Raw genomic sequence first — 26,729 nt, forward strand, 5'->3', positions numbered from 1 at the left:
GAGGGAGTCTGATCAAAGCCATGAAATGCTCCTCTTTGGAAATCTTAATCTCTAGGTTTACAGTAGCATCATGAGAGGGGGTAGCTCTGTTATAAAGTGCGCAGGGGGGTTGACTTTAACACACAGTTGTTGGGCACATTGGACGGAGCAGACTAATAGGATGTAGTATCAACGAATGCGTTTGGCCACATGTTGTGACATCAAATCGGTTCGGTCTCAATTTGCCGATCCAGCCGAACTACCTCTTGAGGAACTTGGCGCTCCAGGACCGGTGAGAGTGCTTCATCAGGAATGTTCTCTCTATTCTGGCCTCCCTAAATCAAAGTGACGACTGGGCAGTCCTCACCTCTGCCTCTAGCATCTGCATGACTGGTGTTATGATGCACTTCAGGGCCAGGATCGCTTTGGGCCCCAGGATTATGAACACATTTACTTGGCGAAAGAAAAACATCTTGCTGCCTAGGCATTAGAACAATGCAATATAAAAGTGTTTAACAATGCCCACTGGGCCTGGCACAAGTTAAACTGTGTCACACAAGGATAGTGATAAAGATATCACCAAAAAGGATTGAAATTGATATTCAGTGACTGTGAAACTCTAGTTCGGATGGAAAGGGGACATGGAAATCTTTTGCTAGTGGACGATTTGAGCAAAGAACAGAAGATTAAAGCAGTAGATTTTCAGATGTTGAGATATTATCATCTTTGAAATGGAAACCAATTGCTTGATTAGGCAATGAGTAGACATGAAGTCATGATTGTGATCACCCAATACATTTTCAGTCAAACATTTACTTTACGTTTAGATTTGATTGGGCACCACCAACTCCTGAGAAAAATACCTTCCAAAGGCTCCACTATACTGTATTTACCAGCCAATTGCTAACTTTGTCTGTGTTTTGTTTGATGTTGTCTTGATAGTAAACAGTTGGTTTGTCTAAGATTTCTGTTGCTGAAAAAAGGGGTTGAGAGTTTGGTTTGTAAAATCGCATCATTTCTGATAAATGTAAATCCAAAGGCCAAGTCTCAGAGCAGGCTCTACAGTAGATCAATGACCAATAATGGCACTCCAGAGAAAATATTATCCATGATAGATGAAGTGTTGAAGCTGAAGTGTTGAAACTAGCATCTGGTGGTGAAATGGAAGTTATCAACTGAGAAAGACAGACCAGAGGTTACATCCGGTGTTATACACTCGTACTTTGTATAGTCCCTTGAGACATCCTTTGGTGATGACTGATGATGTAAAGATCTGCATCTGCCTACAAATACAGTATTGTTGCTCCAGCACACATACAGCGCAGGAGCAATGAGTGTTTCTCCGCGAACAGCCTTTAACCAAGGCATCTTTCTTCCCTGATCTCCCTACCAGCTGTTAGTCATAGGTTCAGCATTGTGTCAGATGCTCCAGCTCCTTGGGTTATTTCAGTTACTCCAGACACCGCGAGTGTTTAGCTGTGAGTCCTGAGACACAGGCGGACCTTTCCTCACTCCGCAGCGATAAACAAAGAGATTGGGTGGGGGTGATGATGTTGCCTGTGGTCACAGATAGAGAGCGCCATCGTGACAGCACCCATGCTCTCTATAGCTTTTATCTACCTCAGAGGCCCTTCATGTGACTCTTCCTGGTGTGCTCGGAGCATGTGAAAGGCAAAGAGGCTGTCTCTGAGGAAAGAGGCAACCTCACAACAAATAGCACCTCAGGGACCAGAGAAATCGCCAGAGTATGCAAAGTCATTTGGAGTGAGCATAAGAAAGGCAAGCTGTAAGGCCGAGCCAGGCGACGTCTTAATGTTTATACACTGGAGGAAGTAATTATGGAGCACAGTTTGAAGTTGATGTACAATATGCTCTGCGAGATTAGGAGTGAGGGAATGGGGGATGGCAGAGAGCTGGAAAGAGGGAGAGGGAAGCAGACGGAGGTGATCTGTCATGCTTCTCCTCCCTGTAAATCAGACGTCCATATTTAGCTGGAGAGAGGGAAGGCCCAACACTAATGTAAACACAGCCTGGGAGAGAGAGGCAGGGAGAGTACATCAACACATCATGTTTGAGTTCATACCCCGGCACGGCAGTCAGCGTGGTCCTTAGGCAGAGACACAAAAGGGATTCTAGTTGATAGGTTTCTTCTAAAAATAAAAACTCTGATAGAGAGACCGTTGTTTTGGGTTTTTTTAGTGCTCTTTTGGGATTTTCAAAGGAATCATGAACAAGCCTAAGTTTAGTTCAAAGATGAGTGAGCTTGGATTGGACCAGAGGCACTAGCTTTTCCTGGATTTGAAAAGCAAGAACCTTTTTTGTAGGCCATGTCACAAACAGGTACTTTAAGTGTTTTTTGAGGAACCAGAAATAAAAAAAACAACAGAGTGTACTTCGGACTAAAGTCACTCCAGGCAAAACAAGCGAAGGGACTGACTTCCTGACAGCTGACCTTCCTCGTTTCACCATGAGCGAGATGCGCTCGGAGAGCTCTGAAGAGGAGCAGGCCGAGGTGGAGGAGAGGCCTCAGGACCGCAGGTTGGGCCGGCTGCCCATCATTCAGCTCATGCCTCGGTCCAGAGTGGGCTCCCCGGGAGGGTCCCCAAAGATCTCACCCAAGGATTCTCCACGTGGGTCCCCCCGAAACTCCCCGCTGCTGTTCAGGAAGCTGCTGATGAACCGCAGCATCAACCTCCAGAGGCGCCGCTTCACTCTGGCCCACACGCCCAGGTAGAGTCCTTCACTCTGAGGCCGAGGATAGCAAAAGATCACATTTATACTTGTATTTAAATGCAAGCATATTGACTTCTACTGTGCATGAGCTTTCAGAAGCACTTCTAGGTCTTCTACTTCTATGTCTACTACTATGTCGATATTTAAACTTTCAATAGCTTCTCTTCTGGTTCAGAGTGTACCTTTAGGCGCTGTTTAATGTTTCAGCATATATGTGCGTGTTGCTGTAGTAGGAAATGCTTCTTGTCACATGGCGTGGGGGCGGTTACTCTGCTTGATGCATTTTAGGTTTATTTCTGTGCAGGCAACAGCATTTTAACTAGTACAGTAATGGTTTCCAGGAAGCTTATGTTGTTAAAATGGATCCTGACAAGATGTTCAGGTATTGCTTCAAGTTGGCTGTTGTTTCAGAGAAATTCTGCTGAATTAAATTCTCGTAACGTAAGGATTGCAGAGGTGTTGTTTCATTCTCTATAAATAGATTAGCACTTAGTCATTTTACTGAGAATATATCACATCAGATCAAACATGGTTGTTGTTGATACTTGCTTGATTTTATTTTATTTTTGCAAAATACATTTGATTCACTGTTGAAAAGCTAAGGTCTTAGAAAGAGTTGAGTTTCCACAGCACATTCTGTGCGTATATTTTCCTACAGGTGAATGTATTTTTCCAGAGCTTTTGTTGTCCCAGCTAGTAGCATCATCTCAGTAAACACACAGCTTAACGACAACCCTGCTGTCCCTACAACCGCACACTGATGATGTTCCATTTCTATGTCAAACAAGTCCTTTAAACCTAGCACACTTATGGATTAGTACACAATATTTCCTGCTTAGATAAAACATGTTACATTTAGTCTTAACTTTTTGGTGACAGTGCTAGTTTGTAAAGAGTAGGCCTACAGCTGCCAGCTCTACACTGGTAGTGTTAATAGCTTTAGATTTATGAACCATTATTGCATCAGACCCAAGATTCAAATGCAAAAACATTTCGTCAGTTAAAGGTGGGGTAGGTAATTTCGGAGAAACCAGCTCGAGTGCGCTAGATTTGAAAATACACAACCGGAGAAAATCTGCCACTTCCTTACAGAGCCCCTCCTCCAACACACACGAACGCGCACATGACCAATGAGGGCACGAGATAAGTTTGTGCACAGACGGAAGGCTGACAGGCAGGTAGGCCATCCAGTTATTTTAGCCGGGCCAGCTAAAATGAATGGTCGTGCTTTTTACAGTGCCACGGCTTCCACAGATGAAATAATTTTTTTATGGATTTTTTGTCAAAGCACTTAAGATATTCATTGCTATCGGGATGTTAAGAGCATTCCATGGAATATAACAAAAAGTGTATCTCGAGCCGGTTTCTCAAACTTACCTACCCCACCTGTTAAACCCCGAGCCTGTTTTTCAGGTCTCAGACTCGAAAATGACATTCCCAGAACAAATGACCATATCTTCCCTTCTAAAAGGGTTAAATCAAGCGGCAAACTCTGGGGAACAGCCGGGAAGCCAATACGGAAGTGCCACACACTGCAGTTCATACATGGGCCGCTAGGGACTGGCTGCAGAAAGGAGCAATTTCCATAGACCCCCATGTTAAAATGCCCAACTTTACAGCAGAAAAAAACATGTTTCTACCCATGGATGCAATAAATATTATTATCGATATAGTTAGATTCCACCTTCATGATTATGAATCTGTGAGTGAATTGTTTTCTAACGCGACCCTTTTATTTATATTAGGTCTTAAAGTTTTTGCATAAATTAGGGCGTGGTCACGTTGATGGACACGTACATGCCTCACTGTCAGCTAACAGCAACTTGTCCACTCTGCTAGGCTACAACCATAGAGGCTACAACGTTAGTTAGTCATAGTACTGTACTTAACCCTTTAGCTTTAGCCCTGTTCGTAGTGATTGTGCCTTTTAGGGAATATTGTTACAAATACCAGACAATTAAAATGTCGTGCTGTGTGCTTGAATGTACTAACAGAACTTCCAAGAAGTCTAAAATGATAATATTATACATATACATAACCCCGTTCGCAGGTGTTTGTGTGCTCGGTAGCTTAGCTTGTTACTTATTAGCCAGCTAAGGACGTAACCCTTTATGCATACATATACATTTTAGTTTATGATTCAGCCTTGGGTAAGACTTTTATAGTCTATGGCTATGACGCCCATAATGCTAAACGGGAGCAAATGTTAATAGGGGACCCAATTATCCCAGTGGTGGCCGCCGGAGCTAACGGAGCCGCAGGGGGCTAGCTCCAGCCGGCGTCCCGGAGCTAGCCCACTGCGGCTCCGTTAGGATCGGGCGGTGGAGTCCGTCTTTTCTCAACGTGTGAATGACAAGCATTAAGAATAACAAAATATAGCTAATTCTTTTGCAGATTGTCTCATTTGATTATGAATGTAACGTTTATATAGCAGGGTTGCCAACTTTGGGTACCTGGCTGGAGTGAGATTTTGATATCATGGGTTTAATTTAGGGCTGTCAAACGATTACAATTTTTAATCAGATTAATCACAGCTTAAAAATTAATTAATCATGATTAATCACCATTAGTGGAGTACTTCGTGACCACAGAGTGTGAACGTTCTGATCAGCTGTTTTAGCGCAGTTCTCCAGTGAAGGGGGGGGGAGTCTCCCTCCGCAGCCGGTTGGCGTAGTTTTGGCACAGTTCCGTTGTACAGACCGACGTTAACAGCAGCCCTGTCTGTGCACACGGAGACCGACTCTGTCGTCCGGTGATCTAACCGCCTTCTGGAAAAGCTTCACAAGTACGTCGGTACGCAAATGCGCTTTGTGACACAAGTGACGGTACGCATTTCAGATTACGCACATAACCTGCGTACCAGTTATGTGCACCCCTGTACCAGAGCCATATTATTACTATTATATGGCTCTGCCCTGTACTACAGCAAAAGTAATCTCCGTCGGGACTTCCTGCAACAACACCACGCCGTTATCAAAGATGTTCTATTGAGAAGACAAAAGTTTTCAAAACCGTGGCTACTGAAATCAATCTTACTAACTGCTGTCTGTGCAATTTACTCCGCGCGAGTTGGGAGACTTTATTTTGCTTACTTTAACATAATTTTTCATGGTGGGGCTAAGCCATTTCTTGGTATGGGTGTAGCCTACCCCAGCCATACCCTGGCGCTGCCACTGGTGGCACGTATGGGGCGGGCCATTCTGCACATGCGTTAAATGCGTTAAATATTTTAACGCAATTAATTCAAAAAATTAATTACCGCCGTTAACGCGATAATTTTGACAGCACTAGTTTAATTACACATATACGCACAAAATGACTGCTATCGTGTCAGCAGCGGGACCTTAGCATATATTCTTTCACACACACATACGGGTATTGGGCCGAGGGTGACACCGTACTTCCGGTATCCGCCGTTTTACGCGAGGTGCAAGCAGGCCAAGGGTTTAGCCGTACACCGTCTAGGTGTTGCTAAGCTTCCTGTACTGAATATCATAGTCTATTGCCTTAATCAATATCTAGTCAACTCTAAAATACCACATATATGCAATGGCATGATAATATTATTGTGACAAGTGGGGTATTCACCTGGTGTTTCCAGAAATTAGACGTAGATGCAGCCAAAATCGACGCAGTCTGTAAAGGCAATCCGACAACCCACACAGCTCTAGTTTACGCTGGTAACGACCTAGAGCACACCCCTCAAATCCAGAGATGTAATCTGAAGACATGCAGCGATTTCTTCGGTCGTTAATTCAGAAAACAAACCTAGTGCGCTCTGCCTTGCTACGTTAGCTAGCTGTTTATATGCACTTTCAGGATATTTCCACCTCCATGAAAATGGCGTATTTATATATATGGCGCTTGTTGCATTGTGGGTAGCTCGTGACGTCACTGTGTGCGAAAGAATACAGGATATATATACAATATATACAAATACACAATATTGGACACAGACTATAAAGGGCACACAGTTTCATTCACTAATGAAAGTCAAACACATGTTTGTTTCCACTGTTTTATTGTGTGCCTGTCGTGATAAGCAATTAATTGACTTATCGTACGATAAATAAAAATGAACTCGATAAATTCCCATTTACATGAGGATGTGACTAGCAGTTTGAAAGGATGTACTTGAATTATTATTATATATTATCATTATGTCAGTGGTCTAAATGGTCATACAACGGTGCCGACAATAATTTCCGGGAAAATGTATCCAACAAAATGAATTATCGTGAGAGGCCTATACATGAAACACACACACACACACACACACACACACACACACACACACACACACACACACACACACACACACACACACAAACAAATCTACAGACTTACTCCAAACTGCCAAATATATTAATTAACACACTCTCACTCTCATATACTCTTTGACTCTATTTTGGCCTAGAACAATAAGCAGCAGACTTTTACTTTTTTATAATTTCTACTGGATCTTAGATCTGCGCATGCGCAATACGGGTCGGCAGTTGCGGCTCCAGAGTATTTTTGTTGGCTAATCTATGGTAGGGCTAACCCATACAGTGGTGGGGCTCAAGTCAGTATTTGCAATGTAATTACATACACGCTATATCGCCCCCCTTGACAGTGAAACGCCACGCCTGAGGTACATTATTTCCCTGTCTCAATCCAAATTGAACTGTATGAAATAAAAAGGCACATTTGTCTTGTAGTAAATAAAAAGGGCGACCTGGAGCCAATCCTGCAATTTCCCCACAAGTGAAAGAGTTGACATGCTGAAAACCCAACCCCTGCAGGGGGGGTCTGAGGTGATTCTCACCCTGGAGATTTTTTTGAAATACTAACGTAAAATACACATTCTGGTACTCTCTTGAGAAGAAAAATAAATACATCTATTACTCCACGACATATTTTAGTTTTGTGTTACTTTGTTCTCAAAGCTGAACCTGCTGCTCCTCACAGAGAGAAGAGGGAAGAGGCTGTGTGAATTACTTTACATTGTGGATAAGGGTGGATAGCCCCCATTGTTCTGTGTGTCAAAATGAAAGACAGCCCACACACCTATCAATCATCAAACCGTGGGGTCTTATTTCATTACGTTTTGATTTCTATCAACACGTAATGTTGTATCGATGTACAGAGATGTACTACAGCAAAAGTATTCTCCGTCAGGACTTCCTGCAACAACACCACGTCATTATCGTGATTCTGATTGGCCAGAAGACATTATCAAAGATGTTCTATTGAGAAGACGATCACTACGTGACAAAAGTTTTCAAAACCGTTTCTAGTCTTCGGTATTCTTGTTTTTGGCGTGAGAATAGTTTGGGCAGCGTGAGAGCGTGGTGAAAGCGTGTGTCACACGCCAGATGCGTGAGAGTTGACAACCCTGATATAGGGGAACTACACTGTTAGCAGTAACTTGGTATGCATGTATTTCATGTTAGCTTAGCTTCTTAGCCTGAGCTAGCTCTGTTTACTTCCAGTTCGGAGGCAGCAGGTCCTGCCTCGGCTCCGCCTCTTTGCCCTTATTTGGAGCAGGCGGGATTAGACTCTAGGCTTGTTTGAGACAAGCAAGACCTGCGCAGACCTGCGCAGACCTGCGCAGTTGCGATCAACGTCTTGCTAGTGCGTTGCATGATGGTTAGTCATTTTGTCCGACTTGCTCTGGAGGTTCGCCCACATGAGACTTTGAAATCTCGCGGGACAAAGACGCCCGCAGCCTTGAGAGCGAGGCGAGGCGAGTTGGCGCAGTTGCTCTCCACGAGCTGCGGAAGCGAAATGCTTGATGGGAAACGGTTCGCTGGTATCTCGAGCTGAGCGCTCATTGGTGGTTTTTACCACGTGCTGCTGATGAAGCTCTCCAATTGGCTGGCAAAAGTTTGTTGTTGTTTTGTGTCAGTTTTACGTCGCCACATCCATTCCCATTTTTCATCATTGTTCCACAATGTTTATCATCATGACATTAATATCTATATATTTTATACTATACTGCTTACCGTTTTCATACTTTATATATCTTAGCATATAACATAACACACTGTTCATACTGCTCACAGGCTGATATCTAGTGTATTCATACCCCACTGTTTATTCATCATTCAATTCATTAGGGCCTGAGCACGTAGTGCAAAGACCTATTGAAATCGTCAGTATTATTATTCTTCTGTTACCGGTTCTGCACTTTCGACCTGTTTTTGAGGGGGTTACGACACTATTCATGTAGCGACATTTGGCAACGCCGCCAGGACCGGTGAAAATGTTAACATTCTGGATTCGATGGGAGAAAATGTTTCAACTTGCTCTCTAGCGCCACCTGTGTAAATTCAGTGTTTCGAAAAATTTACAAAGTCACAGCGTAAGTCTGACGGACCTGACATTTTGCACACTTATCCGGGTGGAGCAGCATATTATCCTCTCATATCCCGAAGCTCCGCCTACTTTGATTTTTTTTTAATTAGCCTAATGTGAAAAACATTGAAATATTAACTTAAATTCCAATTTCTTGATTTTCCAAACCAAACTTAGTGCACAGCATCAATGGAGGGGCAGACACATTACCGTACAAAATGAGCACGAGGTGTGGAAAAATGTGGCCGACATCAATCAAAACGTATTAGCAAAAGGGTGTGGCCTACACATAAATGCTCACAATTCATCCAAAATGTATCCAAATATCACAGATTTCGGTGGATAGGTTCAGTGTGTCTTGGGGAATAGGCACAACAAACAATGTTCATTTCGAACAATAGGGGGCGCCAAAAACACAACTAATTTATATCTCAAGAACCGATGGACTAAAAAAATATATATTGTCATAGACATACTGGCAGGGTGAGTATAAACTGTGATTTAAAGGGTCGCAACCAATGAAAAATGTGGGCGTGTCCTATTCAGTTTTTTCTCGAAATCGAAGGGTTAAAAAATGTACCGAGCCATAGGTAGGGGAGAAAATGAGTTACGGCCTTTAAATTCGGAACGCATGTCACAGCCCACAACCTTCTCCAGACTGTGGAAAAAAATCGGACGTTTTAGCAAAGGTGTCTCAGTAGCGCCCCCTATTGTGCGGTAGTCAAATATAGTTTCTTCGAACTACCCGAAACTTGGCACAGAGATTCCTCATGGAAATGCGGACATATTTCAAAATGGCTTCCATTATCTCCGCCCCCCATGAAGTCGGCCATTTTGAAATATGTCCATTTTAAGCGCATTTTCGCATATTTGTCCTATGAAAATGATCGGAAAAATTTCAAACCAGGACAAGATCAGCCCATATCCAATGTGATGCTAAATTGCGAATGAATAGTCGACTGCTCAAACGGGGAGCTCGTAAGCTAACGGAACATGTACCAATTTTGACGATTTAAATGCCACAAAATCGCTAAAATGACTTTCGGACGCAAAACTTGGAAAACACGTCACAACCCACGTCTTTTTCCAGACTGTACAAAAAAAATGTACATTTTTGTACACCAGCTCAGTAGCGCCCCCTATTGTGCGATAGTCACATATAGTTTCTCCAAACTACCCCAATCTTGCCACAGACATTACTGATGGAATTGCGGACATATTTCAAAATAGCTTCCATTAGCCCCGCCCCCCAGAAAGTCGGCCATTTTGAAAAATCTGTGTTATTCATGCATTTTAAGCGCTTTTTCGCAAACACCTCCTCGGGAAAAGATCGGGAAAATTCCAGTCCAGGACAAGTTAAGCCCATATCCAATATCATGTTAAATTGTGAATAAAATAGTTGCTAGCTCAATCGGGGCGAACGTAAGCTAACAGAGAATGTACCATTTTTGACGATTTACATGTCTCAAATGACTCCAAACTACTCGCATATAGTTTTCCAGATATTCACGAAACGCTGTATACACATTACTATTATGATGGCACACAAATTTACCAGCAACAGCTCTGCTTATTAATTTCCCACATTAACCATAAACACCCAATACATATAAAACTCCTAAACAATGTATGGTGAAATGTTTTCCATCTTTGTTTTTCTATCTACGACTACAAACAGTATTTCCACTACAAGCATAACAGTAACACATCTTTCTATGCAATACAATAGAACAGTATGTGTTCACAGCCAATCCATGATTTAATGAGTATTTCCTTTGTGCCAAGAGCTGATTTAGTATATTGCATCAACGACCTTTTCAATTAAATTGACAATTCTTTTGTGTAATTAATAGTGTGTGAAACCAGGCAGAGTGAGTGACATGGTGTTCATTTCCACTATGCCAAAGCAGTTTACAGTTGCTGACGGTGTAAGGTAATATATATTGTCCTCAGTAATTGTATGTAGCTGTGTTCAAAGGAGTACACGTTACAAGTCAGCGAGGTATACAAGGACCTCTCAGCAGACATCTCACCATGAAAAAAAACGAATGGCTCACTACTCAACTCAATCTTGTGCACAGAGCCTATAGAACACATAATTAAAACCAGCAGGATGTAAACAGAGGAGAACAGCCGGTCTGATTTAGTGCCATGTGATTATCCTGTAATGAGTAACATACACAGTGTTGATCGACTATATAAACAGTTCATTTATTGTCTCAATACATGTATTGTGTAAGACATTTGAATCAATTTGATACGTCAATATTAAATGTACCTTTATTTTGAAAAACTTTATTGTGAAGGACAAACCGGATGTCACATTTCCGGTATTGCCGGTTTAGGGAGAGACTTAATTCAGGTAGCTTGCCTTGGCTGTCTGTGTGCGTGGAGGTTTTGTCGTCAACAGACTCATTAAACTACCCACTTCTCGGTACATAGAAACCCTGCTCCACGGTGTCAAATGTGAGGAATATCGCAATTGGTGTGTTATACTGAAATGTGTTGACCTATACTTTATACTTTATTTATATATATGTATGATTTTCATTGGAACACGCCGTGGGTGTGTGCAGTGCTAATGCTAATACCTAGCGCCACTTGTTTTGATGTACGTTTTTGTTGGTAACCTCGCTAGTTTGTATCTTTTAGTGTTGAGGTGGGCACCGTTAGATTCTGTGTCTTTACGATCATAAACGATGTGTTGGATGTGCAGCTAGGATAAGTAATAAGGGAGCTAGGAGTGATTTTCGGTGCAGTAATAGGTTAGCATTTTTCGCTCGGGGCTAATTCAGAGGCTCACTGTTAGCATTGTGTGTTTTTTGTGAAAAAATAAATGAAAAAGATCAGTTAAATTAGTTTTTTTCCCGTTCTATGGATATAAAATATTCATAGTTTATTAAATATTAAGCTTCCTTAGACGTTGTTTCCTGCAAATGACGCGATTTCGGGTCCGTGGGGCCTAAGAGGATAACAGAGTATGTTTTATTTTTATTTATTTTTTCACAACAGTTGTATTTGGATGGAATGAATACCTATAGTGATAATTCAAAGTAGTACAATGATTTGTACAGTGAAAACGTTCAAATGGAACTGATGGTTCCCAAATTACCCAGAGGTGAGGTGGACTTTATTTTTCTAAACCTCTCTAAAAAGGTCAAATTTCACTTGTTTTGCATCAATCTTGATACAGGGTACTTATTATATGTTATAGTTTGGATTCCTAAAGCTTTTAGTCTACTAAACCCATCATTCAAGGGTGGTTTTCACTATAAGTAATGTTTTTTGTTTAGGCGGACATTAGCATTTTTTTACTATGTTCCATCTGAATTTACTTTAAAATAAAAACATCTCTATTGTACGGTGGCCCTGAAGTGCAAGAAACCACAGCATTTCACAAAACACAACAGAATTTCACAAAACACAACAGCATTTCACAAAACACTGCAGCATTTCACAAAACGCCACAGCATTTCACAAAACACCGCAGCATTTCACAAAACACTGCAGCATTTCACATTGGACGGAAAGGGTATTCCTTAGGGAGAACACTTATTGTTTGTGATTGGACAGAGCCAGCCAGAGAAGCACTGCTGTGATTGGTTGTTTTTGCTGCCAATCAAGAAATGACTTCGTGATTGGCCCAACACATCAGCCGTTAGCTGTTAGCACACACTCAGAGCTCACAGCTCCTCATATCTCTTCAGAAACTGAAACAAAAATTAAAGATATGCAAAACACAGACTATCTATGTCATGGCGAATACAGTCGCTGCTTTATTTATGTCTGTATAATGTTGTTGTGAGTGTGGACGGAGCAGCTACAGGTTAGTTTAGCCTGATCAATCCGATTCCGATAGGATTTACATGGAGATCCAGCCCGCCCCCTCTCCAGCGTATTTTTTGAATCACAGGAGTAAACACAGAATTAATGCTTTATTAATTAAGTCTGCAGACAAGACGGCAGGCGAAAAGCTTTTAAAATGCGTGTTTTCAGAATGGAATCGGATCTATCAGGCTAAACTAACCTGTAGCTGCTCCGTCCACACTCACAACAACATTATACAGACATAAATAAAGCAGCGACTGTATTCTCCATGACATAGACAGTCTGTGGTTTGTACATATTTAACTTTTGTCCAGTTTCTGAACAGATATGAGGAGCTGTGAGCTCTGAGTGTGTGCTAACGGCTGATGTGTTGGGAGGGACCGGTTGGGACATATTGCGCTGTCGGACGTTGACCAATCACGAAGCGTCATTTCTTCACTGGCAGCAAAAACAACCAATTACAGCAGTGCTGTCTGGCTGGCTCTGTCCAATCATAAACAAGAAGTGTTCTCTCTAAAGGAATACCCCAATGTGAAATGCTGTGGTGTTTTCTGAAATGCTGTAGCGTTTTGTGAAATGCTGTCATATGCTAATATTAACCAATACACAGCTTCAATTATTACTTTACTTACCTTGACCACATAACAGCTGTATTGAAGGTTTGCTTTTTGATCAATAAACACAACAACAAAAAGCAAACTCTACTGGTATGGAACATACATGGCCTAATATCCAGAGGAGATGCGTTTATTGAGTAAACAAACAGTCAAGGGCAGAACGTCTGCACAACCCACTGCACCGCACGCCACGGTTAACCTGTTAAACCCGATGGTCCCCGGGGACCCTGGTTTTTTTTCTCAACACTGTCTCAGGGCATCTTAATATTTAAAAACCTATCAATGTGTTATACCAAATTAACGAGAAGAATCTCAGCTAACTGACGATAAGAACCATTTTTACCGAAACAAAACAAAAGTGTCACAAGAAGCGTATGTTATACTTTGGATTCCTAAAGCTTTTAGGCTACCAACCCATCATTCAAGGTTGGTCTTCACTATAAGTAATGGGTTTTCTTTAGGCGGAGACAGGAATTTACATTTTTTTGCTATGTTCCATCTGAATTTACTCTGACACAGAACAATCTATATTGATTCTGACACTTCTACATCCAACTCACAGATGTAACCTTGATTTGATCAAATTCATATAAACCTTTTAGAAGTGAAGTTATGGTAATTTGTTCTGGGAATGTCATTTTCGAGCCTGAAACCTGAAAAACAGGCTCGGGGTTTAACAGGTTACGGCTCCTCCAGACAGCCTCCGCGATAATCGATCGTCGACGAGCCTTTACAGAAATAGCCCACATACGTTTCCCGGTCGCTGCCGGAAGACCTGGGAGTCCGGGACGCGCACGTTTGAGAAATTACGAACGGCTCATTTCTGAGGACACGCGCGTATCTGCTTGACGCCGGGACGACCGGCGACCCTCCCCTACAGGCGCTCGGACGCGAAGGCCCGCCCACAACTGCGTGCACGTCTGTGACCGCAGTTTTAATTCTATATGTTATTCTGTAGATTGTGTACATTACTTGCCACTTCACTGCTTGTTGCACCTGTAATATGTGCAATAACAATAAAGTTTCTCTTTAAGTTAAACCAAATCATTAAAATAAAATCTATTGTAATGTAATGATTTGGTTTAACCTTATTTATTGAATACATCATTTAAAATGGCAAGATTAAATCAAATTACATCCATGTTGTACACATCATAAAGCTTAAAGTGGCAGCTAAAGAATTAACACAGCAGCAGGTCTGTTCAATTCATGCTCATTAAGCTTCATGTGTGCGGATCTGAAGGGACTGATCATTTGTAGCCTGTCCACCTATCAATTTTGCAAACATTAAGAGGGAGGAGCATTTCTAATTATGGAACCCAGTCACTGGTGTGGTTCATCATCATCACTGAATTAAAGGAATGGTATGCTCATGACACTCGTTTTTAAATAATTATCATCCGATAAAACAGACCAGTCTCTGCCAGTCTTTTTTTAATTTTTTTAATCCGATGACATTATCAGTGATTTTAAACTGATTATATACCGAAATAACATCAACACTGTGGGCGCCGCCATTTTCCGGACGTGACGTAAACCATGCGTTTGGTTTTCGAAGACACGTTGATCTCCATGTTATTTACTGTAGTTTCTCTCTTCAAATATGCCTCACTGTATCGCGAAATATTGCCACAATTCTGATAGAAACAATCCACGGAATGCTCGGTTCCATCTGTTGCCAAAAGGTACAACACACTCTCACTCCCTAAGCGTCCAATAGCGACGTTTGGTCAGTGTCCGTGGCGTCCAATTGTGACGCTCCTAGGCTCCTTCAGCGTCATAAAGGGACGCAAATAGCTTTCAACTGATTGCAATGTATTCCCATCTGCGTCGGGATTTGACGCTCATGGAAGCACGGCATTCGTTTATGCCGGCTGCCCTTAAAGGCAATGTGAGCATCCATTCCCATTGGATAACGGAGAATTTTACACCCGGAAGTAAGTACTCCTCTTACTGTCGATTGATTTTACAGTGATATCTGCACTACTCATCGACTAAAAAACACCAGATTATCCTTGTTAATTACACAACATTGATTGGTTTAAATTGTGTACAATGCTTTTGTATTTTTCCCCTTCGATTCGGAGAAACAAATATGTTTTCTGAGTAAAGGATGGCAGAAGACACTACACTACCCAGAATCCCCAGCTATCGTTTGGCCTACACCATGTGCTCTGTTTGACAAACGCCGTTTTTTTCACCATTCATTCCGATGGCTGGCGTCTATGGCCCTTTCTCATTTCATCAAATCCCCCTCCTCGACTCCTCGACTCCTCGGTCCTCCGGTAGTGACCCGGAAATGAATTTCAGCGCGCCATGTTGAAGGACATCTCATTTCTCTAAATGCACTTCGAGGACCGAGGATCGAGCGTCGAGGAGGCTCTCTGGAGGAGCTATAACCGAGGATACACTGATGGGTCCTCCACGGCCCTCCACGGCTGCTTCGTGGATGCATTTCCGGCAACAGAGATGTTTCAAAGAATCGTGACGCACGGCCGGACTTATCTCAGCCAATGACAGCTCTGCATGCATCCCCTGGATATTATTTTATTAACTGCTTTCATCGCGACACGATGTTTACAGTGAGAACAGCTGTGAGGTCCTTGCAGAAAGCAGAGCAGTGTGTATAATATATATCACTCAGTAGAACAGGCCTACTCTTTTTGCTTTAGTTTAGTAGATATCTACAAACAAAGAGTCGATATTTTTCTAAAACCATTTAGTGCTTCACAATAAAATACACCACGGCTGTAGCCTGTTTTAAGAGCTGTATATGCGTGTGTGTGGTGTAGGTGTGTGTGGTACAGTGTGTGCATAGATGCAGCGGACAGACAGGTGTCAGTTGGTTTAGTGTCCTCTGCTTACTTTTAATACTTGTAAATACAACTTTTGGCCCGTAATTTATTTTCCACATTGTAGCGGGGAGGGGGGGATATATCCAGTCTCTGATAGTGTTACGTTATTATGAGAGTGCTCTGCTTGATTCTGAAATTGTATATATTTATATAAATATATACATATGTGTGTGTGTGTCCGCATCTGTAGCCATTATTGTCTCATTATAACGCACTGTGAATGAATCAAAGTAAATATATAAGTCGTCATGAACACATCTGTCCATCAGACAGAGGCTGCTGCCTCCTGTCATCATTAATGGACGTCTCTTTAAAATGACCGCTCAGAGGAGAGGAGTTCTCATTTCTCTAACCGCCTGCTGCTTCCCCTCCTCTCTCCTCGGTTCCCCTCCTCGGCTCCTCCGCTCGCATCTCCTGTGGGCGGGACTAAGTATCGAGGATAGGAGTCGAGGAGGGGAGTCGAGGAGGGGAGTTAGAGAAATGAGAAAGGGCCTATGTCACTGATCTTCAAATGTCTCCCTGCAGAAAAAGAAAACATGGCCGAACTTCGTTTTATTCTAGGTGTAAAATGCCTATTTTAAAGTTAGTTTGGCCATTAAAATGCGTTTTGATGTCATTTGATGCGAGAAATATGAGTTGTTATTTCAGATTATGTGTGCAGTGGATGTACATGATCTTTAGTTTGCTAGTTATTACGAAGATTACTTCAGGAAATCGCGACGTTTTCATTGTTACCAAGGTGGTTGCTAGGGACGCTGCTATCGATATTATTTCTGTTATGTTGTGTAACTGTTTAATGGTGTTATCTTTATTGCTACCCCCTTCCCCGTCAATGTATAGTGTTGGTCCACAGCCTAAACATATTAGTTTAACAAAATCCGCATCTAAAGATAGCCTACGTTATTTCCCCCCTGTGCAATTCCAGTCTCACATCTCAGAGCACACCGTCATTAACAAATACCAGAAACAGACCGAAATAATAATAATACCTTATTCCGAGTGTGCTTGCTTTTCTCTTTGAAAGTCATCACATAACTGCATTGTAATACACGGTTCGGCTGCATTACATATTACATATCTGCCGTAGTTCTGTATTTATAGAGCCCTGATGAGAAGACAAACATGAGGAACTGAAAACGTGACGTGGATCATAAATATATCAGCCATTAAATCTATCTTACATTTCTTTTCACACAATACGTCTCCTTGCAGTATCAACACTAATTCGGCTCACTTTTATATTTGATCCAATTCGTAGATAGGCTGTATTTACACCATAAAGGTGCACAGTTGATATAAAGGGACACCTGGTGGTTAAAGCATGTTATTGAATTTCAATATTTTTATTATTAGATATTAATACGATCCCTATAAAGTATATTCATTACTCGTTATTCTCTACTAATTGTTAATTAAAGACTGTATGTAATGACTATTTTGCACATCCCTTTCAAGATTTTCTAAGGTTTATTGACATCATATGTTAGGCCTACACAACTGTGGCGTAGTTCTGCACTGAATGAAAAACTTGGGTTGCAGGTTCCTCAATAGTGCATTACAAGACATCTATCAATATTTGTGCATACCTCCAGCAATGTTAACTATGTTGAAGCACTTATTTTAACTGATATTATACATAATGTATTATACTCTTATAGATGTATGTAGATATTTCATCTCCAGCCTTGTCAGGTATTGAACAATCAATAAATAAAGAACACAGAATTGTTGAATATAAAACACAGAATTTATGTGATTATACTAAATGATTTTCAAATAAACACAACTGCATATTTAACTGTTACACATGCTGATGTAACGCAAATGTTCCAACTTGGGATCAATAAAGTATATCTTATCTTAAGCTGATCGATGGCTACTGCCATATTTGCACAATGTGCCTCTGAACCTTGACAAGTGCATGTTTCAGGCTTATCAATTAATGTAATGTTATCACAGGGGTCACACACATAAGACCAGCTGTTAAATAAAGCTCTTCTGACCTTAGCTGGCATGTGGGTATATATAGTAATACTGCCCATAATGGGCACAAGCAATTTTCACCCATTTATTAATTATATGTTTTAAATGTGAGTGTTTCCTTTCCCCTAAACCTCCAGGGATGTACACAGTTTAATACTGGCAACTTCTTATTATGGGAAATACGAAAACGTCTTTTAAAACTACAACTCCCAGTAGAGACGTGCCATAGAGAACATGTTGCGAAACAGAATAGCCAGCATGTGTAGTTCTGGGGACGGGGTGGGGGAGGGGGGACGCGGTGGACCCGTTCAAATCCAGTTTTGGACAGTCTGCCGTGGTTCCATCCCATTTCAAGTGCTGTTCGAGAATCGGCTTAACCCTCGGAGCACACTCTCCAATCACAGAGCTTGAGGACTATCATGGGGTTTGTCAAGAGCACATGGTGTAGTCCAAACGATAGCTGGGGATTCTGGGTAGTGTAGTGTCTTCTGCCATCCTTTACTCCTGGGAATGGACGCTCACATTACCTTTAAGGGCAGCCGACATAAACGAATGCCGTGCTTCCATGAGCGTCAAATCCCGACGCAGATGGGAATACATTGCAATCAGTTGAAAGCTATTTGCGTCTCTTTATGACGCTGAAGGAGCCTAGGAGCGTCACAATTGGACGCCACGGACACTGACCAAACGTCGCTATTGGACGCTTAGGGAGTGAGAGTGTGTTGAAAGGTAAGCGTAAGAAGTACATTCGGAGGCAGTGGCTAGCGAAATGTGACCGGCCCGAACCGAATGATTCACAGGCTCATGTATGCAGCGAACATTTCAAATTTCCGGACGACTACTCTGAGAGTATGATAAAACATAACATGGGATTTATGGAACAACCATTACTTAATGGAGATGCAGTACCATCGGTCTTTCTGGTGTCATCACCGACCAGGACACCAGTTCGGCCAGTTGAGAAATCGCCCTCTGCAAGTGTGAAGCGACGGAGGAGCAGAAGTAGTGCTCGGAGTAAGAATAAGGTATGTTATAGCGCATTTCCATTGCAGCGGCTAGCCCTGTTTTAACGTCCTTTAGCGTCCAGGCCAGGACAGTTTTTGGTGGCCTTTCCATATAGCGTAGTACCGGCTAATGTGTATTTCCCCCCAGTTTTTTCCGGCCCCATAAAATCGTGATTCTATGGCCAGGGACAACGAAGCTGAGTATGCTAAACTAGAGAGGGAATCGCTAGCAAGGGTGATACTACATGCATACATATAGTATCTTATATCATCTTCCTATTATACACACATGCATTTCCAAACATGTGGACTACCTATGTTGCAAATGTATTATCTTTTCAATTTACACACGGCATCTATTGCACGTCTGTCCGTCCTGGGAGAGGGATCCCTCCTCTGTTGCTCTCCCTGAGGTTTCTCCCATGTTCCCTTTAAACTGTGGGTTTTCCTCGGAAGTTTTTTCTTGTACGATGTGAGGGTCTAAGGACAGTGGGTGTCGTATTATACTGATTCCCGCATCCAATCTCTTCACGTTGGTCAAAACTTCTTCTTCTGCTGACGAGTCCGAACTAAAATACTCCGCCATGTTTCTGTGTGTTGACAAAGTGAACGCATGGATAACGTCACGACCATCACGTGACAACTGAAAATGGCAAAAATGGCGGCGGCCAGACGGAATATACAGGTTTTGATAAAAAAGAGCTATAAAATCATTATTTACTGGGGAATATCGCTGATTTCTTCAGGGTATGGTTTAAACATAATGTTTCACTAAATACTGAAGTTTTGATTAATTATCTAATGAGTGGACCATTCCTTTAACAAACCTATATACAGCAATGGAGATCACCTTTGTCTACAGTGGGTAAAATGGAATTTCCGCCATTGCAAACCCAGCCAGTCAACTCGACTCCGAGTCCGAGCTGTCCGATTTAAGACGAGATTTTTGACACCTCCCCCGGCTGCGATCGGCTACTCTCGTCTACTTTCGAGGCGAGCCGCAATGTGTCTCAAACAAGCCTACTGACTTCACAGTCGAGCCGTTAGTGGCCGACTCCGCCTACTAAGGGCTTCACGGCAACTCTGCAGAATCCTGTGGGTGACGTCACGGACACTACGTCCATTTATATATACAGTCTATGGGTTAAATTAATAATCTTTTTTCTCAAAGCAAGGTTACACCTGTGAGTTGGATGTAGAAGTGTCAGAATCAATATTACGGTGGCCCTGAAGTGCAAGACACCACAGCATTTCAGAAAACGCCACAGCATTTCACAAAACGCCACAGCATTTCAGAAAACAACAGCATTTCAGAAAACGCCGCAGTATTTCAGAAAACGCCACAGCATTTCACAAAACGCAACAGCATTTCAGAAAACACCACAGCATTTCACAAAACGCCACAGCATTTCAGAAAACACAACAGCATTTCACAAAACACAACAGCATTTCAGAAAACACCACAGCATAGATGATCGATGGCTACTGCCATATTTGCTAAATGTGCATCTGAACCTTGACAAGTGCATGTTTCAGACTTATCAATTAACAACAGGAGGGGTCACAGACATAAGACCAACTGTTAAATAAAGCTCCTCTGACCTTAGCTGTCATGTGGTATTAATGCTGCCCATTATGGACACAAGCAATTTTCACCCATGTATTAATTATATGTTTTAAATTTGATAACACCAATGTGTTTCGTATCCCCTAAACCTCCAGGGATGTATACAGTTTAATACTGGCAACTTCTAATTGTGGGAAATACGAAAACGTCTTTTAAAACTACATTTCCCAGTAGAGACGTGCCATAGAACATGTTGCGAAACACACAATAGCCAGCAAGTGTAATTCTAGGGGGGAGGGCCAGGCTGGACCCGTCCAAGTCCATTTTTGGATAGTCTGGCGTGGTTCCATTCCATTTCAAAGAGCTGTTTGACAGCGTAACCTTGTCGCACTGCCACTCCAATATCCAATCACAGAGCTTGAGGGCTAATCACGGGGTTTGTAAAGCAAGGCGGATGTTGTAGTCCCAAACGATAGCTGGGGATTCTGGGTAGTGTAGTGTCTTCGGAAACTCTGTAGTGTCTAAACTCCGAAAAAACAATTTGTTTCTCCGAATCGAAGGTTAAGAACACAAAAGCATTGTACACAATTTAAACCAATCAATATTGTGTAATTAACAAGGATAAACTGATGTTTTTTAGTGGATGAGTAATGGAGATATCACTGTGTAATCATTTGACAGTGTGAGGAATACTTCCGGTTTTATTATGAAAACTTCGAGACCGGAAATACTGTTTTCACCCACGCTAACTTTACATGGAAGTTGCCCCATATACAGTACACGTTCTCCTGGCGAGACCTCAAATCATCTTCGTATATCTATCAAACTGTAGATCCTACACATCCACTGGACGTAGATTATAAAAGTCCAATATACACTTCTCGCTAGAAATCTAAGAAAAAAAGCATTTTAATGACCAAACTATTCCACAATTTAGGATTTTCCAGAGAGGGTTATTTCTGAATAAACGACACTCCGGAGCGTTTGCAATCGACAGGAGCATGTTGTTTCTTACACGACCACTAGAGGGGCTACACTTTAAAACGTGACTCTGGGTCGTATTTAGCTGCTGAACAATCGACCTATATGGTCGTTTTTTGTAGGAGGACAGGCTGCAATTATGTGTGGATGGATAAACAAATAGGCTTGTTTGTTCTTTTTTTGCCGTTAGGGGACAGTTTGTTTTCCCATTGGTGTGTTCAATACGTGTGTAGGTTGACTCAATAAGAGCCTGTACTGTTGCAGAACATTTTAAGATCAGTTTTTTTACACACATGGTTACTTTGTCTTTGTAAATGTTTACCCTTCTCTCCTCAACATAATACACAGTGAGATGTAGGCCCCTTGTAACTCTGGGCTGTTACAAGTTGTCCTCAAATTGTTGCAGTGATGTTAGATCCCATCCACCAAATTAAAAGCATGGAAGACACTTTAGCCGGGCCTATAAAACCCTGGCTTAGTTTTATTGGCACGAAATGCATATTAAACATTCCTAAAGAAAGCCCACTAGAAAAACTCAAAACGTGTTTAGAAGTTCATTCACCTTTTATAAACATGTAGGTCCCCCCCGGGCGTTTAATGGTTGTGCATTTCAGATTTAGAGACACATATCTTGACCAAAGTTTACTCTGACTCGCGAAAACGGTTTCATTAATCTCCGTGTCTGTTGAAAATCTAACTATTACAGAGTAAGAGGCTCAATCTGGAAAGTCAGCTTGCAGATATTCAACATGTCAGAGCTGTTATATTGCACAGCGTATATTGCAGGGTACGTAGAGTCACAGCTGAGGTAAATGGATGGACATGAGTTATTGCAGGATGGCTGGTAAGGAGAATGAATTAAACAAACTGGGGGTCCAGCGGAAAATGAATGTCGCAGGGATCTCAAATATAGAACGAACCCTTTTCACCTACTGTCTGAAGTGATTAAGCCTCTTTTTCCACTCCAGAGACACCACTTTACATTTTGTGAAAGAGTTTCATGAAAATGTTTTTCTCAGGCCAATTCTTGGGGTGAAAAGTTGTCTTGGCTTATTGAACATAAACACAATCATTTTCACTTTATTCATGGACGACTCTCTCTCTTTTGCTTAAAGGGGACCTATCATGAGTATTCTTTTTTTAGATGATTACAGCAGAGTTAACACATAAAGCAACTCAACTGTGGCCGTCATTGGCACATGCAGTGGTGGAAGTACATTCACTCAAGTATTGTACTCAATAATGTAGGTTCTTGTACTTGAGTATTTTTATTTCATGTTTTCTACCTCCACTCCACTACATTGTGTGAGCATATTTGGTACTTTCTACTCCACTACATTTTATAAACTTACTTAGTTACTAGTTACTGCAGATTTAGGTTCTTAAAACATAATATAAATCAATAGAACATATAATATTATTGGTTAATCTACCTAGTTGTAGATAAACTAATTCAAATAAGTGCTACATTCAAGTGATAAACACATTAATGCATTAATAATTCCAATACAATAATTTTATATACATGGTGCTTAAATTGGCCATTCTGCATGACGAGTACTTTTAATTTTGGTGCTTAAAGTATGTTTTGTTGCTTATACTTTTATACTTTTACTTAAGTACAGTTTGAATGCAGGGTTTTTACTTGTAACTTAGTAGTTTAGCACTCTAGTATTGCTACTTTTACTTAAGTCAATAATTTGAGTCCTAGTGGTGGAAACAGGGTTATTTTCAGGATGTTCATCCTTTCTCCGGATGAAAGTTGACATTGCATGTCCTGCTATTTTCCACTAGAGGCTGCTACGTTGTGAAATGAGAGCATGGAGCATCAAGAGAGTGTTTCTGTTGCTGTGATTGGTCAGAGAAGAGGAAAGAGGAGAGATACTCTCCTTTGGCTGGTGTGTGGGTGGGGAGGAAATGTAATATTTCAGGAGGTATGAAAAGATCCTGGTGTGAGAAATGTTGTTGTTATTTCAGTTATGTTCAGCCCTTTCTCTCAGCGGGGACAGAATAACATGAAGCTGGCTTATAGCGTTCATATATCCGTGTAAAAACAAACATTTGACCCATTCCCTGTGGCATTTCAAAACACCCCTATTTATCCGACACTCAAAAAATGTAACATCCGGATATGCATTCAAAGAACCACAAGAATATATATCATTAGTAACAACATATATATTTGTACTATTAGATGCTTTCAAATACCCCTTAACATGTATTCAAATGAAGCTTTTTCTCTTAAGTAACTGCCTAACGTTTCTCAGTGGAACAGAGCTTTTTTAGTCCCAGCTTCAGAATAGATCATTTAGCTTGATGGCTATCATGGACAGTAAGTAAACCTCCAATATGTAACTTCCTGTCTGCTTCCTCCCTCACATTATGAAAAATGTGATGTTTCCATCCTTTACTAATCCCCTTTTCTCTGCAGTAATTTCACAGTTGCATATTTGCCGACACCAAATATTTGTTTAACAGTGAAGAGGATATTGTGCGAATCAGATGGATTATAGCGTGGCATGAGAGGAGAACTCAATATCAAAAAGGAAAATTGAATCTCACACACACACTATTGAAGTATTGATTGACCGGTGCACTATTGCTGCTGGCATGGAGGCAGGCTGGTTACACGGAAACAGAAACGGGAAACACTTGCATATGATAAAATAGTTTGAATACTTAAAAAAAACCACTTCTATTTCCTCCATTAACCTCACCTCTTCACCTCCTACAATAACCCCAGTACTGTTCACACTGTTCCAGTTTCTCATGCAATGACTGGCATTCTTTAACTCTCCGTTCAAATTGCTCTCGCTCTCCCAACCGCCCAGCACCCCACCCCTCCTCTCTGCCTCCACAATATATCTCTCTCTCTCTCACTCTCAGGGGAGATAGTGTTGTTGTTTGTTGTTTTAAGCCTGAGTTTGGTCCCACCACTCTCAGGAGAGACGAGAAGAGAGAGCAGAAGTCTGTTATGGCCCGCTGACAGGGTCTACATGGGACGGCCCACTCCAGGGAGCATCTGATGGGATTATAACACTCTTTCCAGCTCACTTTTTCCCCCTCCACTAAGAATAACTCTGCTCAGTCTCTTGCATCACAGAGGCAATCTGAAGTTCAAATGGACAACTTTGTGTCAAGTTTGTTGGACCTGATTTTTCGAAGAAAGAAAATACCTCATGGCCGCTTTTGAGGAATTTGTTTTGCTGCTAATTTGGGAGAAGCAAGAGAAGTGTTTATCTTGGCACGTCTGTGGTGAGCTGAAACAAGTGGAGGAAGGAGTCCCAGATGAGCAATGACAGCTGACACCATCCTCAATTTCACTTGATTTGATTCGGCCCCCTATCTTCAGTCACTGAGATGATATGATTACTGGGATCTAACAGCCAAGACTCTTTGCCTTTTTAGGCTGTTCACACACTAACACACACATATACACACACACACACACACACACACACACACAAGCTTTCTGAATCTTCCTTCTTCACTAATGCAAATGGACATATCCTGTACGCTGGGACCAAAAGCTGAACTGCAGTTTGATGCACTTTGATCCGTTGATTCTGCACTGAGCTGGAAGGGAATTACTTATAGCTAATAACGTTTATTTTATAAATACACAGAATACTCAGCAGGCCTGACTAACTGTTCTGTCATTATTGTTCTTACCCTGTGCGGCTGATGATACTCCTGGGTTTGCAAATAGCTGTTTTTACCATTTAATGGACATTCTTATACAACATAAAGGAAATTGGAAAGCTCTCCTTTTTGATTCATGCCGGCATGGGGGTTTTGGTCGCTCCTCAGAGGTTCACTTTCATCACTCGCATCCCAAAGCTGCCGTTCTGATGCCGCTCTGAATTCAACTTACTCTTTTTGAACTACCAATACAATGATGAACAAAGACTCTCGCTTTCCAAGAAAGACGCATAGCAACTTCTCCACCCGCAGACACTCGTGCATTAGGTATGTATCCAGGTTGTGTGTTGAGCATTTTGAATGTGACTGCAGTCGCTGATGTGATGCAAATATTTGGTATACTGGAATGCTGATTCCACTTGTTACTGTATCTTGCAAGCACCTGTTTTCTCTTTTAAAGTACTTGACATTTAGTCAGCTGATGGGGAATAGTTTGATGCTGCTGCTCTGTGTCTTTATTCTAACAGCGTGATTGCATTGGGTTAAGTGTTCGTTTTGATGTGTTTTATTCTGTTGTGTAGTCATGATGTTTCAGGCCCCAGTAGATTGATATAAAAAGTTATTTAAAAACGTTTAAGACGGATTTTTGTTAACTCTCTGACAATCTCAATCTTTATTTATTTATATAGCACATTTAAAACAACCTCAGTTGACCAAAGTCCTGTACAGGGAACAAATACAATATAAAATAACACAAAATTAAAGTAGTGTTTTGGTTTGCTTTAGTGACGGTTTATCTGGTGGTGAATTTGCACCTGCATCCCTTTTCAATCAAACCCAATCTATTGTTAAAAACAAAACATCTGCCACATTATCCAGTGTGTGCTGTTGGTGTTGCTGTGGTTGGCGGCGCAGGCCTCGGGGGGGCTTGGTGGATCGATGGCTCTGACCACTGATGGCCCTCCTTGGGGTCCATGGACCGGAGCCAAACCGAGGCGTCCGTGTTAGACACGGTATGCCTGTCATGTGGTCCAGGACTTGCATAACGAGGACTGAAGAATAACGACACTTGGTGGAAAATTGTTGATGAAAGCGACAGATGGAGCAGATTTCATCTCTGTTTTCTATCTTGTCCTCTAGGTAACAAAACAGAGAGGAATAATACAATAATAATGAACTCACTTCATGTACCATGGTCTGT

At 41.6% G+C, this 26,729-nt stretch overlaps 1 protein-coding gene across 3 annotated transcripts in view; it reads left to right on the plus strand.

The window, feature by feature from the left end:
• pde4ca (phosphodiesterase 4C, cAMP-specific a) overlaps positions 1–26,729 on the plus strand; it is an 85,722-nt gene that overhangs the window by 13,480 nt on the left and 45,513 nt on the right. The window contains exon 1 of one of the 3 annotated variants that reach the window (XM_034104102.2): positions 24,826–25,855. The exons of the other annotated variants lie outside the window; for them this stretch is intronic. Within the exon in view, the coding sequence (XP_033959993.1) occupies positions 25,782–25,855 (74 nt within the window). The 5' untranslated portion in view covers positions 24,826–25,781. Of the gene's footprint in view, positions 1–24,825; positions 25,856–26,729 lie in introns of those variants that run through there. 3 annotated transcript variants of the gene reach the window in all.

The sequence above is a fragment of the Pseudochaenichthys georgianus genome, chromosome 17 (assembly GCF_902827115.2).
Source record: "Pseudochaenichthys georgianus chromosome 17, fPseGeo1.2, whole genome shotgun sequence".
Classification (NCBI taxonomy): Eukaryota; Metazoa; Chordata; class Actinopteri; order Perciformes; family Channichthyidae; genus Pseudochaenichthys; species Pseudochaenichthys georgianus.